Source organism: Neophocaena asiaeorientalis, unplaced genomic scaffold (assembly GCF_003031525.2).
Source record: "Neophocaena asiaeorientalis asiaeorientalis breed wild unplaced genomic scaffold, Neophocaena_asiaeorientalis_V1.1 scaffold353, whole genome shotgun sequence".
Classification (NCBI taxonomy): domain Eukaryota; kingdom Metazoa; phylum Chordata; class Mammalia; order Artiodactyla; family Phocoenidae; genus Neophocaena; species Neophocaena asiaeorientalis.
The window spans coordinates 1,009,436-1,033,935 of record NW_020175261.1 but is presented as its reverse complement, the minus strand read 5'-3'; the positions used below and the strand labels follow the sequence as shown (position 1 = coordinate 1,033,935).

General features: G+C 36.8%; 1 protein-coding gene and 1 pseudogene across 3 annotated transcripts in view; both read right to left on the bottom strand.

Annotated features, from left to right (window-relative positions):
• DPY19L4 (dpy-19 like 4) overlaps positions 1–24,500 on the bottom strand; it is a 64,532-nt gene that overhangs the window by 19,967 nt on the left and 20,065 nt on the right. The window contains exons 1-9 of one of the 3 annotated variants that reach the window (XM_024765428.1): positions 22,922–23,184; positions 20,459–20,549; positions 20,066–20,187; positions 19,806–19,951; positions 10,908–11,031; positions 5,166–5,300; positions 2,545–2,676; positions 2,345–2,443; positions 1,713–1,786 (exon numbers count right to left, since the gene is read on the bottom strand). In XM_024765428.1, the coding sequence (XP_024621196.1) occupies positions 1,713–1,786; positions 2,345–2,443; positions 2,545–2,676; positions 5,166–5,300; positions 10,908–11,031; positions 19,806–19,951; positions 20,066–20,187; positions 20,459–20,549; positions 22,922–22,984 (986 nt within the window). In that variant the 5' untranslated portion in view covers positions 22,985–23,184. Of the gene's footprint in view, positions 1–1,712; positions 1,787–2,344; positions 2,444–2,544; positions 2,677–5,165; positions 5,301–10,907; positions 11,032–19,805; positions 19,952–20,065; positions 20,188–20,458; positions 20,550–22,921; positions 23,185–24,500 lie in introns of those variants that run through there. The other 2 variants (XM_024765427.1, XM_024765429.1) reach the window with 2 other exon arrangements.
• Positions 5,168–8,809, bottom strand: LOC112413477 (60S ribosomal protein L22 pseudogene; annotated as a pseudogene).

Here is a 24,500-nt window from a genome sequence, read left to right as displayed (position 1 = left end):
TGCGGCTCGCAGGCTCTAGGGCACAGGCTCAGTAGTTGTGGCGCACGGGCTTAGCTGCTCTGCGGCATGTGGGGTCTTCCCGGGCCAGGGCTCAAACCAGTGTCTCCTGCATTGGCAGGCGGATTCTTAACCACTGCGCCACCAGGGAAGACCCTTTTTTAACATCTTTTTATTTTATTTATTTTTGTGTGTGTGTGGTACACGGGCCTCTCACTGTTGTGGGCTCTCCCGTTGTGGAGCACAGGCTCCAGACGCGCAGGCCCAGCGGCCATGGCTCACGGGCCCAGCCGCTCCGCGGCATGTGGGATCTTCCTGGACTGGGGCACAAACCCGTGTCCCCTGCATCAGCAGGCAGACTCTCAACCACTGCGCCACCAGGGAAGCCCTCTTTACTGATTCTTAAAATTCCGTCTCAACAGAAATGTCTCCTGAAATTCTGGTGAATTACAAATCCTGATATCCAATTGGCACATTTGCACACAAGGCACTTATTATTTACACACCCATGCCATTAATTGTATAAAAACTATCTAATGAGCCAGAAATATTCTTAAGGACAAGATTAATAAGTCTTAATCTTAAAATACCCAGTATATTACCTTGTGAAGCCTAGTACCTGACATGAGGAACAAAGGCGCACTATAGAACATCAACTAAGAAACACTGGACAAAAGCAGACCTTAACGCTAGGCTCATTCTAGAGTCTTCCAAGGTTAAAGAGAAAGTCAGTGAAAAGGCCAGTCAATTATGGAGGTCTGCAACCAACTTTTACTAGTTGCCTGCTGAGTGTGAGGCCTACAAATACACCTGAAAAAGACATGGTCCCTACCTTTATGAAGCACATGGCCTCTTAAAGGATCCTTTTATCTTACTAGATAGCCATATACGATTTACACTTCAGAAGACTTCTCCAGTGTTTAAGCAATGTCAAACACCTGGTTAACTGATATATCACAACATAAAATTTCATTCACAGTATCTAAAATCCCATGTAATCCCAGCAAACGATTATAAGATTCTACGGTCTACTATATGAACTAGAGATATGTATAGGTAAATATATATTTTCTGTTATGCAAATGGACTCTATCAGTACATAAAATCATTTATTTCATTTTAGATTTAAAAAATGCATTTAAACAACAAACAAAAGGTACAACACTATTTTTGAATTTAAAATGTCAGCTTCTGGTCCAATCCACTATTATGACCAAAGATAAGATTCTTTGCTATGAAATAAATATCTTACTGACCACCCCATTTTTAATGCCTATGCCCTTTTTTTTTAAAGTATAGATTTGGAGTATATCATGAACTTTTTGTTTTTAATTGAACTATAGTTGATTTACACCCATACTCTTTGTAATATAACATTTTGCAGTTAGTGGTTAAAATTTCCTTGGTTCTTTATTCATTTTAAATCTTTAATTTATTCTGACCTTAGATTGTATCATCACTCCTCATCAAGGAAAGTAGCCTCAACATACTGTGATGCTACTGAGGTTTAAGTATATCTAATTTTAAAAGACCTAAATGAGATTTTGTTTTAAATGAGAAAAGTATTAATGTCTTATTTCTTCTGGATATTGTAATGTCCCAAATTATTTTCTAAGTGGTATGTAATTAGGTGTGTACTCCCTCCTTTGATTATTTTTGCTCTTTATCTTCTAAGTGGTATAGAGTTAGGTAAACTTACATAATCTAAAACTTACTTAGTCATATTTAGTCCAAATTTTACTTCAAGGAATTTCAGCATATGTCCATTTTCTTTGTGTGGGACAAACATCTGAAGGAGAAAAACACTAGTTACAACAAAGAACTATTAGCTAAGTTTATAGCAATATGCTTTAGTCCAATACTAGAACTAGAAAATACAGCAAGACTACAAAACAAAAAATATGAATTAAAAATACATGATGTAACTATGAAGCAAGGAGATTTACTGGCATAGTCAATCACATTACCTTATAGTTAAGCATAAAACTATAATGGGGTAGTAAGAAGATTTTAACCTTATCCCACCTGGCTTAAATAACTTACCCACTCTTTTGAATGTCTTTGACTCACCTGAATTTATTCCATATATTACTTAGTGTTAATTGGGTAATGATGACATTTTAAATTAAATGAAAAATAAAGTGTAATTTTAAAAAAGTATTTCTATAGGAAAGACTCAGAATCCTATTTTCTCACCTAATATACTAGGTATGATTATTGTTCAACTAAACATGTTACTGTACAAACTCTTACTTTGCTATCCCATTATTCTCGTTAAAATTTAGCCCAGTATAGTTCATTATTCAATTTGCTCTACCACATGAATCTCAAACACAGAGTTACTTACTTTCATTATAATATTCAATGTCACTGTCAGAGTACACACCAAGTAAAAATTAATCACTTTCATTATTTTAGCCACGAAAGTTCCTTTCTTCACATTCAGCTATGCAGGGAGGAAAATTATATGAACAAAGAAGTGAGGTTTAAAAAAATTAACAATTTAAAAATTCCCCCCAAGAATGATAAAAAGGCAATTCTAGTTACCTGAAGGCACTTAGCAAGCATTAAGGCTATTACAAAACTTAATAAAGGAGATACCAATAAAGCTGAATTCTCGAACTGCAGTAAATATCCCAGAAAGAGAGAAAATATATAGATTTTATAAACTTCATGAACCTGTTGGGACAAAAATAAAATGAATGAGAATTAAATGAATTTTATTGTACATCTTTTCACTACATAAGATTTGACTACAATTATAAAGTAAATGCTCTACTGTAATTTTGGACAGTATTATATTTACAACCATTCAATTCGTAGTTTTAATGCCATGGGACGTAACTAATATATCACTTCCTTTTTAGAAAGAACTCTCCGCAAAGTAAAAAGCTTTGAAACCATGGATGTCTAAATCAGACTGGAAGAACCTTCTTTAATCCCAGGCTCTGACTTAATTTCACTTGGTTTGTCTTGTCCATCTATGCAACATCAAGCTGCATAAATCAAAAATCATAACCATTAGCAGCAGTTCCCAAAACCTATCCGGTGAAAATATACTCCCATGAAATGTAGCACCAGAGAAAAGTATTTTGCACTTGGTTCATTTAACAGTGACAATAAGAAAGTTAAATTCAACTTCCTAATAGAAGATCTCCCAGGAAAGTTATGTCTTACTATATTTCTTTTCTAAAATTCAATAGTATAATAATTTAATCTACCATAAAATAAATTCCTTTTAGAAAGGGGAGAACTAAGACAAAATATAGACACTAGTTGGGGGGAAGGGAGAGGAATCAAAAGGCAGAGTGTTAAAAGTTAAAAAAAAAAAACCAACCAAAAAACCAAAAGAAAAAAAATCCCTAAAAGGCCAGAGCCATTTTTTAAAAAGATACCCCACTGTCAGGAGGCTGAAGCAATGACAAGAGAGGGCATTATGGGATCTTCTGGGTGCTGGTAATGTTCTATTTTTTCATTTTGGCTGCTGGTTCTCTTAGCTCCAAACCTATCCCTCTATCCAGGCCTCGTAATGCTGCGGCCGGCTTCTTCAGTCTACATTTCTGCTTTTTCATTTGGCTCCCTATTAATCTCTGCCAATCCATGCTAGCGAGAGATAATAAGAGTTAGAGGAGAGAGCAGGGGCGTGTTCCTTACTGCAGTCTGCAGTTCCTGGGAGGATCACCTCAGCAATGCTTCTTCACTCCAACAGAGTTAATTCCTTCCTGTTAAGGCAGCTGGATGCAGCTGCAGTTTCCCTAACACTTGAAGAATGAGCTGTATCACATCTTCTTACCCCAGAGATGGCAGAATCAGCTGGCCAGAGTACCATTCTCAGAAGTCTGGGTCCCATTTCCACAGAGCCCTTCTCCCCAGTTCAGAGATACCAGCAAAGCTGAGCAGTGGCCCTTCCTCAGAAGTCTGTTTCAGCTCCACAGGGTTCCCTCTTCTAAGCTTCTACATTTTAATAATTCCAAATTCTTCCTTTCAGCCCTCAGCTCTAGGAGTGGTAGCTGCTTCCTGAAGTTGCTACCTCTATAATACTTTCAGGTACTTATTACCTTTTCATTTAACAAGTTAACAACTTTATACTTGGTTAATGATTGTTTATATTAAATTCTCTCTATTGAAATAACCTAAATGTTGGTACTCATCAGAATTCTGGACCATCTGAAGAAAAGGAAGAGAAGAGCGAGAAGATTCCCAAATTTCTGGCTTAGACAACATATTAAATACTTAATACATGTTTATAAATAAAGAAAAAAAGATAAGAGAGGGCAAAAGAGAAAAAGACAAAGAAACAAAGGAACAAAATATTTATGGGAACCTTTACTGCTGACTGAAGTATAAATTGATATAACCATTCTGGGGAAAGGCTTGGTATCTTTAGTTAGATTGAATATGTACACATCCTTTGACTTGTAATTCCACTATATATTCTAGAAAAATCTTGCACTTCTGTGCCAGGTGACATGTATAAAAACGTTATAGCAGCACTGGTCATATGAACAATAAACTGGAAAAAACCTGAAATGTTCATCAGCAATAGAATACATCAGTAAATAAAAATGAATAAAAATGAAATATAGCTCTGTACATCATCAGGGATGAATCTCAGAAGCAAATCAGGCAAAAGTAAACAATACATTATTTGACAACAATAGTTTTAGGAATACACAGATGGGTGGTAAAAAAAACATAAAGAAAAAGAAGGAAAGGATTAACAAAATCCAGGACAGTTAGCCTCTGATGGGGAGGGAACAGGATGTGACTGAGAAAAAAGGGCTTCTAGTGTTCATATACTCCATATCTTGGCCTGGGTGTTCAAATACTCATATTTTTTCTATACATTGTATATACAGCATGCATATACTCTTTTGTACATTCCTATATTTCACCTTTTTCTTTTTTAAAAGAAACAGAAAGGGAAGATGGAGAAATGGCTAGAAATAGAGAAGACGCACAGGGGTGACTCTGGTTAAGCAGACCATGTTTAAGGGAATTTCAAAGTGCTTCTAAAAGGACTAGGGGAGAATGACTTTAGCAACCTTTTGAGTAGAAGTATAAATCAGAGCCTATTAAAACATTTCAAATTAAGCTTAAAAGCTAAATACAACCCTATAAAGACATTTATTCTCTAGATTTAAAATCATAATTTTGAAATGCCATACCTTTTCACTTTGCTCCAGTGAAAAACTATCTAGCAAGAAGAGAGATATTGCTTGAAGAAACAAGAGATAGTGGCTGTACTCCCACATCATCATAAATGTGTAAGTTGAAGCACTCATCAACAAGTAGCAAAACCTCTAGGGAAAACAAAGCAAGAAACTAAATATCAACAGCTTCATTACTATAAAAATCTATGAGGTTGTTACCTCAAATATTGCAGCTCTGTTACTGGTTCCACTTTAAGGCTATACAATTTTTGAAACTTTGTTTTTAAATCACATAATTATTAAATCCTTACATAAACAATAAGATCTTAAATCAAGCACTCTAGAGAGAAATCAACCACTTGCCCTTCAATGTTCAACATTATACTGAGAACTTCAGGAAGACAAAGAAAAAAAGAAAATTCAGTACAATTTTCTTTCACCCCAAAAGAGATAAAGGAATAAATATTTTTAAATGGTGGCTTTTACTAGACTTGACTGCTCGGCTTTAGTTACAGTGGAAGTAACTCCTTTCACTCTATAATATTTTCACTTCCCTGGTGCTTCATATTTTCCTAAGAGCTTCCATGTGATTAGTCTTATTTATGTCTCAGCCCATTCCACACCCCATGGAAAAAAGTCCATTTCTTTTTTCATTTCCTTTCAGCACAGTGTGGCCTTACCTTTTCCCAAAGTTCATACTGTCAACCATATAAAACTCTCAGCTGTTTTCATCTGCTAAAGTGCTAAACACAAGGATTTCACTGCCCTTGCCTGAAATATGCCTGGCTAAAACCTATTGTGTCCTTCCAAATGTCATCTCCCAAGTGATCCCTTAGTGAGAAACCAAGTCTTAGCATATTTCTAGCAACAGTCTCAACTTCTTCTAGGGACCTACCTTTTTATTCCTAATTCCTCCATCAGCCATAGTGTCAAAAGAATTGGTTCTGATAAGAACAATGAAAGGACAGTAAGAGTCAAGTCAAGAAACCCAAGATAAGAACTGTGTTCTCTAAAACTAAATCTTTCAGACTCAGCTGACTATACTCAATGATAAATTCCAGAGTCAGAGATACCTCAGACCATGAGCAGATGTAAGAATTTTTCAGCATCCTGAATAAGATTAAGACCAGATAACAAACTGAAAGAGATGGAAAAATTCCACTAGTTGATCACATATCAAGGGCAAGGCCCAGAAGGGCTCAGCACTAATAGAATACATAAGCTTCCGCTCCATCTATCACCATAGCTGTAAGAGAAAGTGTTCTGGAAATCTTCTCATGTGGAACAACAGAACTGTAATAACCAGGCCTAAAACCATTATCCTCAGAAAAGCCAGCTCCAGAAATCAGTGAAGGGTCAGATCTAGATTCAGCTTAAGTAACCTACTGGCCACTTAGAGATTACTTTGGGGATGCCAGCGAAAAGCTACAGTATAATGAAACAAATTGCCCATTCCAAAGGTTTATTCTCAAACTACTCTAAGAACACGCAGTGAAAATATGATAGAGGGAATTCCCTGGCGGTCAAGTGGTTAGGACTCGGCGCTTTCACTGGCGCTTTCACCAGGCTGGACCCCTGGTCAGGGAACTAAGATCCCGCATGCCGTGCGGTGCCGCCAAATTTAAAATAATAATAATAATAGGAACACATGTCAAACACAATCTGGAGAATGACCTAAGTTTCTCCTTTCTCTGGACATTTTCAAAATTCTATGCACTCTTGTCTACCCCTTACCTTTCTCACTTCATTTTCAACTATGCCTTTATTGTCAGCTTTTTTATATACATTATTTAAGTAACATTAAATGGGTTTTGGTAATCAACCACAGATATCTCTGGATGGCTCCAGGTAACTGCACAAAAGATCTGAGCTTGGATATCCTGATGCAACTGGGACCATGAGATCTAGTCTCAAGAGTGGAAAGCAAAGCACAAAATATATGATTAAAATATCCATGTTCCTATACTACTACTCAGTAACAAAAAGGAGCAATTTACTGGTACATGCAACATCACTTGGATAGATGTTTATGGCATTAGGCTTTATGAAAAAAGTCAATCTTGAAGGATAACATACTACAGAATTCCATTTACATAACCTTTCAAAGTGAAAAAATTACAGTGACAGAGAACAAATCTATGGTTGCCAGAGGTTAGGGCTGAGGGAAAGATATGACTATTAGTGGTAACATAAGTGACGTATAGTGTGTGTGTATATATACATACACATCTTGATTATGGTAATGGTTACTTGCAACTACACATGATAAAAATTCATACAATTATACACCCTTCCCCCAGAAAAGGAATGCATGTAAAAAAGTTATAATAAAAAATACATATATATATTTAGTTTTAATTAGTTCACATGAAGTTGCAAAAACAGTACAAAGAATTCCCATGGGACTTCCCTGGTGGTGTGGTAGTTAAGAATCCACCTGCCAATGCAGGAGACACAAGTTCAATCCCTGGTCTGGGAAGATCCCACATGCCATGGAGCAACTAAGCCCATGTGCCACAACTACTGAGCCTGCGCTCTAGAGCCCGCGAGCCACAACTACTGAGCCGGCGTGCCACAACTACTGAAGCCCGCACGCCTTGAGCCCGTGCTCCATAACAAGAGAAGCCACCGCAATGAGAAGCCGGCACACCGCAATCAAGAGTAGCCCCCTCTCGCCTCAACTAGAGAAAGCCTGTGCACAGCAACAAAGACCCAACACAGCCAAAAAAAAGAATTCCCATGGACTGCCTCACCCAGCTTCCCTCAATGACAATATCTTACACGACCATTATACACTGTCAAAACCAGGAAATTGGGCTTCCCTGGTGGCGCAGTGGTTGAGAGTCCGCCTGCCGATGCAGGGGACACGGGTTCGGCCCCGGTCTGGGAAGATCCCATATGCCGCGGAGCGGCTGGGCCCGTGAGCCATGGCCGCTGAGCCTGCGCGTCTGGAGCCTGCGCGTCCGGAGCCTGTGCTCCGCAACGGGAGAGGTCACAACAGTGAGAGGCCCGCGTACCGCACAAAAAAAAACAAAACAAAACAAAACAGTAAATTGTCACTGATACAATACTATTAATTCAGGTACAAACCTTCTTTAGATTTCAACACACACACACATACACACACACACACACAAAGGCATGTGTGTATAGGGTAAGTTCAAGGGGAAGCAAACATAATTGAAGGATTGGACAGTTTTGCTTTTTATATAGATATATTTTTTGGTTCCTAAGTTTTATTCAAGAACTCATACAAAATATACCAGATAATTGAGCTTTATTCCTCGTCTTCCTCCTCTTCTTCATCTTGATTAATCTGGAAGTAACGCAATTCATAACTTTCTTTGTTGTTAGCAACTACGCATAACGAATCACAGATTATTCTTCTTCAAATATTTTTTGGTGAGATATTTCAAATACCTTTTGGAAAAAGGTACCTCAGAAGTTACAGTCATCTTGCTTTTGCTTCTTTCAATTGTTACAACACCTCCACCAAGATTCCTAGCTTTACCATTCACTTTCTCCCCTGAAGAAACTACTCAAAGTTGGCAGCATCCGTGACTTCATCTTCTACAGAATGGGTATAGTCAAGAGTAAACTTTAGGACCTACTTCTTTTCTTTGCCCACCCTGTGCCATGAGATTTTTAATGGGCACCATGGCAACAGCATAGGCAGAAAGAGCAGTTTTGCTTTTTAAAAAATTGAGTTTTAAGCTGAAGGGTTAAGAATACAGTAAACTTGTTTTTTTTTTACTACCATGTTTTTATAGAATCCTTAATATTGCTACCCCTTTAATATTTTCATAGATATTTTGCTCTTGCTGTGTACTCTTGAATACCAGATGAGTGGTTAGTTATAAATAACCAAATAACTGATAAGGACAATTTTCCTCCTTTACCTTAATATGAAGAGAAGAAAAAAGAGAAAGAGGAAGGGAGGGAAGAAGGGAGAATATTATGGGATACTTTCAAAATAGAGAAAAATAATTGTGGTTAAATAAAAAAGGAGAAACAAAATGTAAACTAAAATAGGAGTATAAGCTATTCTTGGATCCCTTCAAAAAGCACCAGGTCCTTGGTAAACAACAGTAAACTGAATGGAAATATACTTTTCACTGTATATCTATCCATTTGCAATGACTGAATTTTTTTTTTACCACCTGTACAATGTAGATGTATTACTTTTTTAAAAATTTATTTATATATATATTTTTGGCTACATTGGGTCTCCGTTGTTGCACACAGGCTTTTTCTCTAGTTGCAGCGAGCAGGGGCTACTCTTTGTTGTGCTGCACAGGCTTCTCATTGTGGATGCAGGCGGACCCTCAACCACTGCGCCACCAGGGAAGCCCCCCTGTATTACTTTTTTAATTAAAAAAAGTTAGAATTTAAAAAACTACTAGAAAGAATACATAACATGGCAATAAAAATAAGTTATTCAGAAAAATATAAAATATAGTATAGAAGGGAAAAAATAAGTTTACATTTCATTCTACCTTTTCCAAAACTCCTTTTAAAATAAATAAGAATAATAGTTTTATTAAAAAGATATTTGAAAAGGAATACCCTGGCAGTCCAGTGGTTAGAACTCCACTGCAGGGGGCACGGGTTCGATCCCTGGTCGGGGAACTGAGATCCCACGTGCTGGGCGGTATGGCCAAAAGTAAAATAAAAGAGCTTGTGCTCCGCAACGGGAGAGGCTGCTACGGGAGAGGCCACAACGGTGAGAGGTCCGCGAACCACAAAAAAAACAAAACAAAACAAAAAACTGAAGAACTATTCTTTCCTAAGAGACAGCTACACAATCTTACAGGAAAACACTCAAATACTCCCTATTATAGAAAATATTCTTTCTCAGAAAGCTGTTTATACAAAACCAACAAAAGGAAAATTACAAATCTGAAATGTGTTCTTATTATTTTAGATAAGAAAGGAAATACTAGTGTTATAAAAAATGAAATAAAGTTTGCTATGCTCAGGACATCTGACATCACTGAAAGGAAGAAAGAACATTTTTCAGAGATTTCAAAAAGGAACCAAAAGTAAATACAATTTCCTGGCCAACCAGGTCCCTACAGTCCCTTTTTCTAGCCAGGAATTCTTAACCTAAGACAGGCAGACAGACTGTCAAAGGACTGCTACATTTAAGTCAATTTCAGTTAATTGGTTGCCTTTTATAATCACATTTTATTTTATGCATTTAAAATCATTATTCTGATACAGAGTCTCTAAGCTTCACTTGACTGCTGAAAGGGCCTATGGCAACAACAACAACAGCACAGCACTAAGAATCTAAACTATCCAGGATAGTCTCCTGAAGCTCACTAGCTTACCTACACCTCAGTCACAGAAAACATACGGGCAAACAAAATATGCAGTGCTACCATTGTTGTCCCTTGTAGTCACTCTTTATATCTTCATTAATATTCTTCAACTTGTGATGATTAAAGGCCATCAATGTTCCAGAAGTGAGAGAAACGGTAAAATAACGAGACAGATTAATTTTCAAAATAAGATATTCTTCATATATTTGTCAAGTAACTGCACTAAAACAATATAACATCTCCTTTCTCATAAATATAATTGACTGTCAATCAGATTACAGAATAACAGTTATAACAAGACTACCTAACTATATCCTTTACGGTGTAGTTCAGGTTTCACTGAATATAATTTAACTCTTAATATGAATAGCTTTAAAATAATGTACCACATTTGCAATACATCAGAATTGTGACAAATAAATTTGTATCTTACCTCTCCATAAGAATTTAAGTTGCTTTTTAAATAGCCTGTAAGTGCAGCAACTTGGCATGCAAAATATGGTAGTGCCCAGTTTTCTCTTAAAGGAATGGAGTATTCAATTCTTGTCGTATCTACCCTAAAATAAACCACAGATGAACAGCAAAATAGCAAGACATTATATTTGTGTAACACTATACTTTTCAAGGCACTTTCACACACTGTTTTTCTCCGTATCCTGTGAGGTAGGCATGGACAAAGCCACCATTACCTATACAGAATCTTTGAACAAATTAATAGTGTTTCACCCTTACCTTACCTCCCACCCAGGAAGACTTAGTGCTGCTGTGTCTGCTTGATGAATAGATGGGCCTCTGTGAGAAGCTGAAAAAGGCATCCCTGCTCTGGGCAGATACAGCCTCATGCTACAACACACAGCTTGCAGCAGAGTACACTGGAGTTCGGCCCCCCACCCTCCCTTCCCTTAACAAGATGGCTATCCCTCTCTAGAGCACAATGTGCACTACATAACTAGCAGGCCTGGCAGATCCACAGTTCTTATACTAATCCTTATATAAAAGGAATATGAAGTTCAGAGAGGTGATGACTTAATGAAGTCATATAGCTAGTATGTGACACAACTAGGATTACAATGCATAGCTTCTGATATCTAGTTTAATACTTTTTTCAATCAGCAGGTTACCCAGAATTAACATTACAGTAGTCCTTTATGTGATAGATCCGGAGAGCTTTGAAAATCTCCAGAATCAAACACAATGTCTTTGCAGGCTCCTCCTAAGTTTCTCCTCTATCAGTTTTCATTGAAAGCCTGTTGTCTCCCATGCATATCCTCACACCACAATGGACTCCCTTCCCAACAATAATTAAATCTGGATCTCATAAACCCAATGGCTATTTCCCACACAAAAAACAAAGGTGCTATTGCTTAAAAAACTTCATGAAAATTGCTGCATAATTCTCCTAATGGAGACAAACATTCTTGCGTGTAATTTAGTTCAGTCAAATTGTGGTACAGGGAATTCCCTGGTGGTCCCGTGGTTTGGGACTCCATGCTTTCATTGCCGAGGGTGAGGGTTCAATCCCTGGCTGGGGAACTAGAATCCCACAAGCCACGTGGCATGGCCAAAAAAATTAAATAAATTTTAAAAAAGTTTTTAAATGTGGTATAGCCATACAATAGGATACTACTCAGCAATAAAAAGAAATGAACTATTGATACACCCAACATATATGAATCTCAAAATAATTATGCTGAATGGAGGAAAATAAAAAACCGAAAAAGTATATGCTATATGACTCCATTTATATAAAATTCTAGAAAATGAAAACTAATTTATAGTGACAGAAAGCAGATCACTGGTTTCCTGATCTTTCCTGATTTTCTACAGCAGTAGAGGTGGGGTAAGAAGAGGAAAAAGGGAGAGATTACCAAGGAGCACAATGAAACTTTTGGGTATGATAATGTGTATTATACTGATTTTGTTGATGGTTTCACAAGGGTGTCTAAATGTCTAAAATTATCAACTTCTACATTTTAAATATGTACAAGTTTATTCTATGCCAATTACATCTCAATAAAACTTCTAAAAAGTATTAGAAAATAACCTGTGTTCTATGAATGTATATGTAATTGAATATATATACATAAATTAAAAACATGAAGATCAAATGAAATAAAAGCTGGAAAAAACTTAGTACAGTGTCCAGAACCTAGTAAACAGTATTAGATCTTATCTCTTTTATAACTCTGTAATGAACTATTTTTACTTAACAATATATTATGAGCACCTTTCCATAGTATATATGTCAATATACTTCAAGAATATTGAATGGTCATGGCACATAACTGTACAGGTTTATCATAATCTAACCAGTTCCTATTGTTATACACTTACATTGTTTCTGGCTTTATCTATTAAAAACGTTTTTTAAAAACAGGAACCAGGGCTTCCCTGGTGGCTCAGTGGTTGAGAGTCCACCTGCCGATGCAGGGGACACGGGTTCGTGCCCCGGTCCAGGAAGATCCCACATGCCGCGGAGGGGCTAGGCCCGTGAGCCATGGCCGCTGAGCCTGCGCGTCCGGAGCCTGCGCATCTGGAGCCTGTGCTCCGCAACGGGAGAGGCCACAACAGTGAGAGGCCCGGGTACCGCAAAAACAACAACAACAACAAAAAAAACCAGGAACCAATGATTTTGTACAGTGATCATTGGTTTCACTGTTAACTTTTAATTCTTTAATCCAATTGGAATTTATTTTACTATGTGTGCAATAAGTATTTCTTTTCCAGATTTGATTGCTGCAATACCATTTAGTGAACATCATGTATTCTAAAGGCCACCTACTTTCATGCAATATTATTTATGAAAAATTGTTGTGAAAGTTAGCTTTCTAAAAGACAAAACAAGATATTCACATGTCGTAAGTCAGGAAGTACGAAGGAGAAGATGTCTATTCTCAAGTCAGGACTCTGCCAACCACTCTATCAGCCTAGAATTGGGAAGGTGAACCTAGCAATCCTCATTCCAAAGACTCACTCACTACCCCTACCCAACACACAGCTTAGTGCAGTGAAACCTGTAAAACTCTGCATCAGAAGCACTGTCTGGAGAAGGGATGAAGGAAACCTCTAGTCATTGCAGCAAAAACTGAGTAGGGTCTCTGCCAGTTATTCTCTACACGTGAACACGCATCCTCACGGCCAGTCCTGAACACTTGTGCTACTCTTGCTCTTCCGTAAAAACTGAGTAGGGTCTCTGCCAGTTATTCTCTACACGTGAACACGCATCCTCACGGCCACAGTCCTGAACACTTGTGCTACTCTTGCTCTTCCCCACACCATCCATGCCTGGTGGTAGTGAGAACCAGAAGGCTAATAGTGGAATGTGACAAAATCCAATGAGACTCACTTTTTCTCCCCAGCAGCAGAGTCTAGCAGACAGCAGCACAAACCAGCAATTCAAATAACAACTACTTTTATCAATTTCATCTATGGATACATTCCCAGAGATCAGCTAACTCTGAGTTTTTGTGTTTTCCTTTTAAACACATCATAGTATAAACATAACCGGAATCACTTGGACGACCACTTTGTAACCCACTACTGCCAAAAAGATTTCAGGACTTCCATGTTTGTGTTAACAATCCAGTTGGTAACACAGCACTACTTCAATTAGCTTAGGCTAATCAGAAAAAAAATACTAAATGATGTATTGCCAAGTAAAAACAGAATGATGTACTGATCACTGTGCTAAAAGAAACAAAAAGAGATTTCATAATGGACTGAACAGAGCAACATGATGAGAAATGAGTCATCTCACGGTACCTAACTGGGTAGGTTTGTCATACACAGAGAGTAGAAATTTGGTGTTAGCAAAATATAATTTTTCACATTAAAGTTTTTAGTTAATATTTTACTGGTTTGTTACTTCATTAGTAAATTGGTTTCAATACATAAGGAGCTTAAAAACATAGTTTAATGCTTTATATTTAAGTAGCATTATCATTCAAATTATTTAAATCAACACACGGAATCCATGATTATTAAGTTTTAAATATATATAACTGAAGTTTGAGAAACATTGATTTAGATTAGATGTGAAAAACAGCTTGGCATGTCAATCCAGTGTATAATGTGTGAAAGCTGAAAAACACCTATGCAATATCAGTATAACTTTTAATGGCTATATGTTCCCTTGCATTGACATATTACAATTTACCTAACCATTCCCTTAAATTTAGGTTGTTTTCTAATTTTTCATATTATTACAAATAATACTATAATAAATAAATTGAAGCAGTGAACTCTTTCCTTCTTTTTTGAATTACTTCCTTAGAATACAATGAAATTCCTGGGAAAAACTGGCATCTAAAATTGAAAAACTTTATACTTCCACAAGCATCCAGAGTATACCAATATCATTATTATAGACCCAGCACCATGTGTTACCATTATTTTTTGTTAACTCTGGGACATGTGCATTCCTTGCATCTTACCCTTTTATGAATCACCGATGTGCACAGTTACCCTTTTTAGGCCAAAGATTAAACTTAGTATAGACTTTTAATCAGATATATTTTCTTCGCTCTTCAAATATAAACATGTGTCCACTGAAAGTGATTCTCAGGGATATATTTGTAGACGAAAAGATCAGTGGGGACCAAGAGCAATTTCTATATTGTTTATACATGAAGACTGGACTCAGGTTAGCCCATTTTGGTGATAGTCTGATCACAGGGAGTCATCTGCCTCTGATTTCCCCCCACTACTATATGCACAGTGCTATTTCCTGAAATTTTCTTGAATTTTCTAATATACCTACATCCTTTAGTTTGAACAAACAGGAGCTATTTTATAATCCTGCTTCCTACTCCTAATATTAAGGAATGAGTATCACAAAACGTCACTAAGAACACAAATAATAATCATAATATAATGGAATGACTAATATCTTTTTGCACTTTTCTAGGCAATCATATATAAACCAAAGCTGATAAATAAAAAAGACAGCATACTCTTTCATGGCATTCAAATATATTTTGCAGTATAAAATATATACCAATATGGGACTTCCTTAAGGTCCAGTGGTTAAGACTCAGTGCTTCCACTGCAGGGGGCACGGCTTCAATCCCTGGTGGGCAACTAAGATCCCACATGCCGCACAACCAAAAAAAAAAAAAAGGAAAATATATACCAATAACCAATAAAAAATAAACAATGCAAAACAAACACATAAAGAAAAAGCTACTTGCTTAAATGTTTCAATTGCTAAAAGATACACTTTAACAGAATATATCAGATTAATATTTCCACCTAACTCCTGCTCCAGCTACCCAGGATATATTGCATCATTAAACAAGGCAAGTTAATAAGGCAACTGAATTATAATTAAATAAGGCAATTTCCTTACAATTCTCACTAAGATCTTTAAAATAATTTATTTGACAGGGAGTCTTATTATTCTTTAATTGCTGTTATTTTTACATGATAAAGTTGCCTAGTCTTTCTCTTTGAACTTCTGATGAAGAAAGATCTAGGGATTAAATGAAATGAATATTAAAGTTCATTGTAGGTGACAGCCAGCCTCCAAGATGGTTCATAACGGTCCCTGCCTCCTGGTATTAACACCCTGTGTAGCCACTTCCCATGTTGTGCCACGATTAGTCTGCATGACCAACAGAATATGGCAGAGTGATGTCCTATCATTTCTGATATTAGGTTATTAAAGATAGCTGGCTTCCACTATGACACATTCACTCCAGTCTCTCTTGGATCATTCACTCTAAAGGAAGCCAGCAACCAAGCTGTGAGCAGCCCTCTGCAGAGGTCCATGTGATGAGAAACTAAGGCCTTCTAGGCCAACAGCCAGCAAGGAACTGAGGCTTCTTGCAAAAGCCACATGAAGTGAACTAAGTAAAAATGATCCAGGCCAGTCAAGCCTTCAGATGACTGTAGCCCCAACCAACTACTGACTCAACCTCATAAGAAACCCTTAGCTAGAAGCACACAGATAAGCCACTCTGGATTCCTGACCCTCAGAAATTGTGAGAGATGTTTGTTGTTTTAAGCTATTAAGTTTTGGATTGATCTGTTATACATCAATAACTTATGCATCACATAGTCAAGAAAGCAATCCTTTTAGAAGGTCTCTATTTTAAATAATGCTGTATACGAAACACACTTTCACTCTACAAAGCAAGAAATTTCTAGACCTAGTCTATTAGCACTGAAATAAATTCTGTGAGTGTGCTATTAAATTTCTAACAATGAATCCTAATGAAATTTTAGAAGAGTACATGGCAACTTATAATATTCTCTAACGGGCACTTTCTGACTTAACAAGAAGTCATCTATACCCCTGGCATCCACACCAGATTCTCTAATACTACTTTATACTAAAAGGAATCAAAGCTCCAGAGAGAAAAGGCTAATTGCAAATCTTTCATTGGAATACACAAGGTGAGCCTGCTCTTCCTGTTGAGCCAGAAAACAAGACACTTTCAAAGATTAATGAAGATGTGTCAAAAGAACTCGGGAGCCAGTCTGAAAGCACTCCTATCGACCAATGCTGTAAAAATTTAAGCAAGAAAAAGAATAATGATGGTAATGTATTTTAGCCCTATTGAATCAATGAAAATCTCTAAGTACACAAAGATGCTTAAAAAGGAGAACACCAGAAAATGCTTTTTATCACTGTGTGAAACAGCTATTAAAACAATCTCTTACAAAGAAATTGGTAATTAAAGTGAAATTAAGCATTTGTCCTAACTTTCTAATAATAACTGAATTTAAAGGTAACCAAAGAACCTGGTTAATAAAGAAAGATTCTACTTTTGAAGAATGAAGCTAATGAAAATAGAAAACCCTAATTTTATAAACCCTAAATTAGGCAAAGGCTGTCAACTAGAGTTACAACCCTTGGGTATATTGTTAATGGTGAAAAGGACGTTCATTTGATGCCCCAGAACACCGCACAGATTGTTTTATAGTCATAAGAGGAAAACATAATTATTCAATGGAGAGATCAGACTGTCATCCTTTAAACCAGCAATTTCAGCTTCACTAGGGTTAGGCCAACTAAATACCCTGTAACTTGTAAAGTCACAGAACATGAAAACTACATCATCGACAATATATTCTAACCAAAATTGTTTATCTTGAATCCATCAAGCCTTTAGAGGTATCTTCCAGATTACATAAACACAGAAGACAGAGAGAATAGTTAAATAACACCACAGGGAAGCAATAGGAGAAATCCAGAAGTTGGGACATTCTGTAGGACGACTGACTTGGTCCCTTCAACAAGCCAACTGTCATTAAAAAAAGGGGACTGGGCTTCCCTGGTGGCGCAGTGGTTGAGAGTCCGCCTGCCGATGCAGGGGACATGGGTTCGTGCCCCGGACCGGGAAGATCCCACAGGCCGCTGAGCGGCTAGGCCCGTGAGCCATGGCCGTCGAGCCTGCGCGTCCAGAGCCTGTGCTCCACAACGGGAGAGGCCACAACAGTGAGAGGCCCACTTACCACAAAAAAAAAAAAAAGGGACTATGTTAGATTTAAAGAGAGTTAAGGAACGTTAACAACCAGATGCAATACGTAGTCCTGGATTAAATACTGGTTTGGATAAATCAGCTATAGAGTGTATTTTGGGGTCAACACAAGATATTCTAATATGGGCTGGGTATTAGAAAAGATAAAAAAGTTACTGAAATAGAAAGGCAGAGGCTTCTAAATAAGGAAAGCAGCATATAAAACAGTAATGTGCAATATATCTCATCTTGGTTAAAAAATATAAACATATATATACATACATAACCACAAATACATACATGTATACACCCACATATTCACAATAGAAAAAGGTCCAAAAGAATATGCACCAAGATATAAACAATACTGAGTGATTTCCAGGTGGTGGGAATGTGAACTTACTATTTTATTTTTGCTGGTTTCAAGTTTTTTATGATGTACATGTGTTGCTTTTATAATAATAAAGTTTGGTTCATCCCTGTACTCCCTTTATGAGTTAAGAAGAAATATACTGATAACTCATAAAGCTGGACAGCCATACTTGAAAACTTCTAAGGAATATTTTTTTTTTTTTTTTAGGAATATTTTTAAAATCGTTTACTTCAAACTGTTGCCAGCATGTGACCCTAACCAAAGCCCAGTAAGAGATACAGCCCTAAATCTGAAACTCAGTGTCTTTGAAGTACCATATTTTTCATTTGGCAGCTGCCAAAAGAAAATGTATAACAGAAGAAAGGTCTCATTTTCTAAAATTTAATCACGTTAAGTGTTATGAGGACAAAGTGCTATGGAGAGGAAGCACTTTCAAAAGCCAAAAAAGGATCATTCAAAAAATAAATTTTTGACACTGACCAATGCCAAGAAAATTTTAGCTCTCCATTTCAAAGAAGTCCCATCCCCTACTCTCTTTGTACTCACTATTAAAGAACTGAGGCTCCTTTAATCACCAAAAGGAATGGATTTATTATTCAAAGCACGCTGTCATAGATTAATATAGTGGTTAACTTAAAACTGATATATCTGATGCCTCTTCCTTCTTTTCATGAAGCTATGTCATCAATTTTAAATAAATGAGGAAAGACATGTATGCCAATGTTGCTATGGTTGAAAATAGAGAGATAGAGGTGGGTGTATTATTTTTCAACTGTTGCATGACAAATGACCACAAATGTAGTGGCTTAAAATAACACAGATTCATTGGCTCACAAACCCAGCACAGTATGGCTGGATTCTCTGTTCAGGGTCTCCTTAAGCTAAAATCAAAGCATCAACTGGGGCTGTAGTTCTTATACAGGGCTTGTAGAGTTTTTACAAGCTCACTGGTTGTTGGCAGAATTCATTTCCTCCTCACTTCAATCCAGCAACAAGGCACCAAATCCTTCTCATGCTTCAAATATCTCTGACTTCCCTTCTGTACCAGCTGCAGAAAGCTGCTCACTTTTAGGGGCTCATACGATTAGATCAGGCCCACCAGCTAACCTTCCTACCTTAAGGTCAACTATGCCATATAACCGGGGTCCCTGACCCCCGGGCCACGGACCAGTACTGGTCCACGGCCTGTTAGGAACTGGGCTGCACAGCAAGAGGTGAGAGGCGGGCGAGCGAGCGATGCTTCACCTGCCCCTCGCATTACTGCATGCCCCATCCACCCCACTTCCGTGGAAAAACCGTCTTCAAGGAAACCTGTCCCTGGTGCCAAAAAGGGTGGGGACTGCTGCCGTACAACACAACATAATCACAGGGATGAAATCTCATCATATTCACAGGCAGGAATCAGGGCATGGAAGGCTTGGAGGGGGGAGCCATTTTTAGAACTCTACCACAGTCACAAAAAACTGTAAAACTTAATTAAAAACACCTTTCTTACCTGTTAATAATGAACCATGCAACAGTTAGCATTCCTGCTAGCCAAGTTCCACTCATAAGCCAACTTGTAACAAATAAAGCAGTGACATATATTCCTTGCAATCCAAAAACAATGCCAATATAGAAATATACTGGCTCAATAATCTCCTAATTGGGGAAAAAAAAAAAAAGAGAGAAGGAGATAATAGGATGACAACATATAATTTTGAGGATTCATAAATATGTGAGAAAATAAATATTAAAGTCAAAAGAAACACATACATTGCTACCAGTTGCTTGATATAAAACGCTGGCAATAAGTTCTGGATATAGAGACATTTGCTGCACCGCATTTATAGTCTTCAGAGATACAGTTTTGTTATTGTGTGTCAGTTCGTATACACCTAAAGCCAGAAAAATTTTTCTCCAGATTATTTATTCTGCTTTTACAAGAATTGAACATGTTATTCAGAGGTCATTAAATACTTTATTATCAAGAAGGATCTCAAAATATAATACTCTGTGCCTCATTTTTCCAATTTTTAAATTAACTACAAGGAAGACCAATACCTATATTCTGAGACAAATCTCCACATTCAAGGGCTCCCACATATAAGAACAATGTTTTATTTTAGGAAAATATTGTTACTAAATATACAAATGTAGTTACCATACCTCTTTCAAATGAAGGTGCCTTTAACATATCCTTATAATAAGAATAATAAATGGCACTATCACCCTGAAATGTGATTTCCCGTTCAAGCTCCTAAAAGAAAATGAAATGATTATTTAAATACCAGTGTCTTAAATTTCAACTGCAATCTTTTTCTCTCCTCATACTCCAAATTAATGCTATTTATTTATCCTTTTATTCAAAGACATGTTTGAATTTTCCTTTAACCACTAGTGGCCATATTAATAAGATTAAACTTTTCGATAATCTGGCAATCACTTTAATGAAATACTTAAGGTTTAAACTAGATGGTAACTCGTAAGTTATTTGCCTATTATACATAAGAAAAATCTGGAAGGAAAACCCAAAGTAGTACCATAAGGAGAACAAGAACAGTATAGCAGGAAGTAAAAAATGATGGTTGAGGTGTCAGAAGTCCATAATAAAAATGTAAGTTTAAAAAGAAAGTATTATTTTTCTATTGCTATTCCACTTCCCTAGGTATCCAGAACAGCAAGCCCTTAATTAGGGCTTTCCAAGAGCAGCAGACAACTAACCAGTTCTTTTCAAATGAACTCCCAGAAATGTAATTAAATCTTAAAATTCCTAAAATTAGGCTGTACAGAACCAAGAACATAGGTAGTCAAAAAACACTGAAACCTGTGCTTTTCATGCTGAATCAAACTTTCATAAATCTATAATCTTTTAAAATGAAACATGTTTATTTTCATGCATAATTTTATCAATTAATACAAAAGATATCAGAGCAGTTTCCCCAAAGTTTGATCAACAGAACTTCCTAAGGTATTAATGGGTGTTACCTAAAAAGAGTTAAATAAGCTATGTAAACGCTGGATTAGAGAAAAATATGAGTTTTTTCATTGCAACTTTTCAGAGTTTCACTATTCATTATGCACTGAGAATCTCTATAAAGTCTTTCCTAGATTTATTTGACCAGTGAACCCTTTTTTTTTCTCATCTAGAGCTTATTAGTCTAAATAAATTTCCTCAAAATTATTTTTTATGAATGGGTACTGATTTTTCTTTCTAAAATTTCAAAGATGTGAACTCTTAATCAGTGCTTCTCAAAGTTAATGTTCATATAAAACTTCTAGAGATCTTATTCAAACATAGGTTCTGATTCTAAAGTGTGGCCTGAGAATCTGCAGTTCTGAAAAAGCTCCCAGATGATGCCAATGCTCCTGGCTCATCACAATGCTCTTCATGAATGTCTTCTAGATTTTTAAACCTTATTGTTCTCAATTCTGCCTACATAACAGAATCACATGGAAAGATTTTGTGCAATATTGACCCAGACACTCGCCCCACCCCACCTAAGAATCTGTGAGGGAAGTTATTTTTTAAATCATCCCAGATTTTTCTATTGTACATCCAGTGTTGAGAACAACTAATACTTAATCTTCATAACACTTTCAAGGAAATAGGCTATACAAAATCCTTGGTCAAATCAATACAGGTGAGTAATTATTCAGTTAAATGTTTTGGTGGTGTTAGATAAATCAATGGCTTAAAAACATTTAGTCAGCTTGACTATTCGCTCAAAAATAAGAACAACAACACAAAAGAGTTTGGGCTAAAACAAAAATAAAAAAACTTTAGAGTCAAGTGGTAACACCACGAACTTGGCCAATGTATATTATTACAGGTATACCTGATTGCGAAGGTAAGTCTGAAAACAAACTTATTCAAAGGCCAAATGAATTATGAATATAACTATAGTGAGTAGAGTCTGTGATTAACACGATTTAAAACCAAACATTAAACATACTAATATGAGGCAACATTTTAATAAATACTGTTATGTCTGCTAATCATTTTCAGCACTTCAAAACATTCTAATCTAAAAATTAAGATATTTTGATGCTGAAACTGCCACAGACTGTTCCTTAAATGTAAACTACCAAAACTACGAAAAAGCTGACTAAACTTCATAACATTTCACTGTCATCAAAAGTCCCGATAAATCAATTGCATGAAGGAAAGCCCCCTCATAATTTCTGTTCTACCACCTTGAAATACATGCTATTAAATTTTTCAAGGTTGATACTGTGACTCAAGACAGCTTCTATACCATTTTGTTCCTACTGGCTTACAGCATAACATTAAGCACTTCTCGGGCTTCCCTGGTGGCACAGTGTTTGAGAGACCGCCTGCCGATGCAGGGGACACGGGTTCATGCCCCGGTCCGGAAGGATCCCACATGCCGCGGAGCGGCTGGGCCCGTGAGCCATGGCCGCTGAGCCTGCGCGTCCGGAGCCTGTGCTCCAAAACGAGAGAGGCCACGGCAACGAGAGGCCTGCGTACCAATAAAAAAAAATAATAAAAAAAAAGAAAGCACGTGTCATACTTATCATGCATGTTTTGGCTCCCTGGAAAACACATTATTTAAATTAACATTAAATATTAAAACAAACGTTCATATGCTCAAAATTCTTTCTTCTTACCTGCCTGTTGGAAAACCAGAATTTCCGTTCATGGTACGCTGATAAATAGAGAGCATACATCATACCACTAGTAACTGCTGCAAGACAGCCAATGAATATCTTTGCAAAGCGCTGAAATAATATATCTGAAAAACCATATTAAAAGTAATCAGTTGTGGATGATATTTATGTTTATGGACTTCTATTAAAAAGAAAAAAGTAATCAAAGGTTGTATGTATCCTTGATATGATGTGACAAAAATGGCATTCTAACTGTGGTCTTCCTCCCCAAAACCCATAATCCCAGTCTAATCATTAGAAAAACAGCAAATTCCAAGGGAGGGGCATCCTACAATATATCTGGCCAGTACTCCTCAAAACTGTCAAGGTCATCAAAAACAAGGAAAGTCTGAGAAACTGTCACAGCCAACAGAAGTCTAAGGAGACATGATAACTGTATGTAATGTGGTATCCTGGATATGATCCTGGAACAGAAAAGGACATTAGATAAACACTAAGGAAATATGAATAAAGTATGGACTTTAGTTAAAAATAATGTATCAATATTAGTTCATTAATTGTAACAAATGTACCATACTAATATAAAATGTTAATAATAGGGAAAATTCTGTGAGGGGGGCATGTAAAATGGGAACTCTGTACTATACTGTCTGCTCAATTCTTCTATAAATTTAAAATTAAAGTCTATTAACTTAAAAAAGGAATAAAAGGAACATACTACCGAATATCTAGAGAAAAAAAAACAGGTTCATTCAGAATTACTAGTTATTTTTTTCCTTATCAAGAAATGTTTTTATTGAGGAATAGTTTACATACTATAAATTACATACAGCTCTTTAAATTGTACAATTCAATGACTTTTGATGATTATGTATTTAAAACATCATATACAACATCATATACAAAGTATTCACATATATATGTAAATAATTTTTAAAAAATTATTTATTTATTTTTTGGTTGTGTTGGGTCTTCGTTGCAACACGCAGGCTTTCTCTAGTTGCGGCGAGCAGGGGCTACTCTTTGTCGCGGTGTGCAGGCTTCTCACTGCGGTGGCTTCTCTTGTTGTGGAGCATGGGCTCTAGGCGCGTGGGCTTCAGTAGTTGTGGCCCACGGGCTCTAGAGCGCAGGGTCAGTAGTTGCGGCGCACAGGCTTAGTTGCTCCGCAGCATGTGGGATCTTCCCAGACCAGGACTTGAACCCGTGTCCCCTGCATTGGCAGGTGGATTCTTAACCATTGCGCCCCCAGGGAAGCCCCTATGTAAATACTTTTTGACAAAAACAAAAAACACATTTGAATTTTGAACACACAGGATGATTTAGTCCTGTTATAGTTATTTACTATAATTCAGTATAATAATAACAAATACTATATGATTTCACTTATATGTGGAATCTAAAAAACAAAACAAATGAACAAACATAACAAAACAGAAACAGTGTCATAGATACAGAGAACAAACAGGTGGTTGCCAAAGAGCAGAGAGGTGGGGGGAGGAGAGAAATAGGTGAGGGAGTTAAGAGGTACAAACTTCCAGTTGCAAAATAAATGAATCACAGGTATGAAATGTACAGTGTG